Source organism: Camellia sinensis, chromosome 10 (assembly GCF_055761805.1).
Source record: "Camellia sinensis isolate YWXY chromosome 10, ASM5576180v1, whole genome shotgun sequence".
NCBI classification, from domain to species: Eukaryota; Viridiplantae; Streptophyta; class Magnoliopsida; order Ericales; family Theaceae; genus Camellia; species Camellia sinensis.
Genome location: NC_138970.1, coordinates 8,439,117 through 8,441,381, shown reverse-complemented (window position 1 = coordinate 8,441,381; position 2,265 = coordinate 8,439,117). Strand labels below are relative to the sequence as shown.

Here is a 2,265-nt window from a genome sequence, read left to right as displayed (position 1 = left end):
TGACAAGTGGTATCAGAGCACGAGTTGCTATCTCACACACGGATCCATTGAGCTTTAGGGTGTCTAGAAAAGCTTTAGGCATCTTGCATGACATCCTGAAAGTATATGAAAGAGCGATGGCAACGTTAAGTCTACTCTGATAATACTAACACTTTTGAAATATGTCTATTATGTATAAATGATTATTGTGTAGGCAATGGTGAGAACAAGGACAGAAGATACAGAAGATGCTACTTCTGCACGGCTGGATAGAATGGAGAGAATGATTATGGAAATGGCGGAGACCCTATGGCAACAATAGCAACAGCCACAACAACCACCACCACCACCGGTACCTCCACCGGCAGTACAAGATTTCCATGCTGAAGACCGGACTATCACCCTTACTAAGGAGTTTAAAAAGATGAAACCGCCATCCTTCAAAGGAGGAATAGAACCAATGAAAGCTGAGGCGTGGGTGCTGGGAATAGAGAAGTTATTCGAAGTCTTTCCCTGCACAGAAGCACAAAAGGTGCAACTGGCTGCCTTTACTCTTGAGGATGAGGCACGCAGATGGTGGATGCTTATGAGAATTGTATACCAAGGATTGACATGGGACAGATTCTTGGAATTGTTTTATGACAAGTACTTCCCTCAAAGCATGTGGGATAAGAAGGTAACAGAATTCGAAACTCTCAGACAAGGGAACAAAATCGTCGCCGAATACGAAGCCCAATTTGTGGAATTAGCTCGGTTTGCACCTCATATGGTGCACACGGATTATAAAAAGGCGCGTAAATTTGAAGGGGGATTGCGGAGCGCTATCCTAGATAAGGTCAACATGTTGAAGTTACCCACTTACGTTGATGTATTGGAGAGGGCTGTTATAGTGGAAGGGAATCTCGCCACTCAGAGTCGAATTTCGGAATGAAAAGGGAAGAGGCAAAATACTCAATGGTCGAAGGGATCACCTACTCCACCAAATAAGAAGCAGACTTTAGGGAGTTCAAATACTTTTACCCTTAGTCAGGATTCAATGCCGTCTTGTCCGGAATGTGGGAAGAAGCATCGTGGAACGTGCTATCGGAAGTCTGGAGCCTGTTTTCAGTGTGGTAAGATGGGTCATTTGATCAAGGATTGCCCTCAAAGAAATCAACAAAGTAATAATAGAACCGCTACAAGTTCAGCGGGGTCTGCACCAACTTCCAACACCAAGACAACTGCTAAACCTACTAATAATAAAGACACTGCGAGACAAGGCAGGGTGTTCGCATTGGTTCCGGGAGATGTGCAAAATGCGGCAACAGTGGTGTCAGGTACATTTATTGTTCACGGTCATTTCGCTCATGTATTATTTGATTCTGGCTCCACCCACTCTTTTGTGTCGAAACTATTTGCTCCTAATTTAGATAAAACTGAAGAAAAACTGTCTTATATGTTGTGTGTGTCTTCACCTTTGGGAGGCCCCATGATTTGTACTTCTGTATATGCTGCTTGTGAACTCTAACTTGGGGATATCCGGGTATATGCCAATCTGTTACCTCTTGATATGGCCTATTTTGATATTATTCTGGGAATGGACTGGTTGGGTGAATATGGTGCAACTATAGATTGTTTGACTAAACAAATCAGTTTCCACCGTCCGGGACAATCAGAGTCTACCTTTCAGGGACATGGAGTGACTTCTCCACCTTATTTAATTTCTGCAGCAAGGGCTTGTAAATTAATTCAGAAAGGGTGTCAGGGGTATTTATGCAGTGTTCTAGAGGGGCAAGTGGTGAATGGGAATACCGACATGATCCCAGTTGTCTGTGAATTTCTGAACGTCTTTCCAGAAGAATTACCAGGGCAGTTAATAGACCGTGAAATTGACTTTACAATTGAAGTAGCACCGGGAACTCAACCCATTTCTAAGACTCCATATAGAATGTCGCCAGTTGAGATGAAAGAATTGAAAATGCAGTGGCAAGATTTACTGGACAAAGGATTTATCCGTCCGAGTGTATCTCCGTAGGGTGCACCAGTTTTGTTTGTAAAGAAGAAGGATGGAACACTCCGGCTTTGTATCGATTACAGAGAACTTAACAAAGTCACAATCAAGAATAAGTATCCATTGCCAAGAATCGATGACCTATTTGATCAGCTTCAAGGGGCACAGGTCTTTTCTAAGATTGATCTACGGTCTGGATACCATCAATTAAAAGTCAAGGCTGATGATGTTGAGAAGACAGCTTTTCGAACTCGGTACGGTCATTATGAATTTTTGGTTATGCCCTTTGGAGTTAC

General features: G+C 42.9%; 2 protein-coding genes across 2 annotated transcripts; both read left to right on the top strand.

Annotated features, from left to right (window-relative positions):
* Nucleotides 1-439: 439 nt before the first annotated feature.
* LOC145800118 (uncharacterized) lies at nucleotides 440-910 on the top strand. Its single transcript, XM_082889760.1, has one exon. It carries the CDS (start codon nucleotides 440-442, stop codon nucleotides 908-910), a length of 471 nt encoding a protein of 156 aa, XP_082745886.1.
* Nucleotides 911-1,555: 645 nt separating this feature from the next.
* LOC145800117 (uncharacterized) lies at nucleotides 1,556-1,993 on the top strand. The gene has a single exon (XM_082889759.1). The coding sequence runs from the start codon at nucleotides 1,556-1,558 to the stop codon at nucleotides 1,991-1,993; it is 438 nt and encodes a 145-aa protein (XP_082745885.1).
* The last annotated feature ends 272 nt before the right edge of the window (nucleotides 1,994-2,265 follow it).

What these genes read in the sequence shown, in the direction of transcription:
- LOC145800118 (XM_082889760.1), top strand. Translation starts at nt 440, where the DNA reads ATGAAAGCTGAGGCGTGGGTGCTGGGAATAGAGAAGTTATTCGAAGTC.
- LOC145800117 (XM_082889759.1), top strand. Translation starts at nt 1,556, where the DNA reads ATGGACTGGTTGGGTGAATATGGTGCAACTATAGATTGTTTGACTAAA.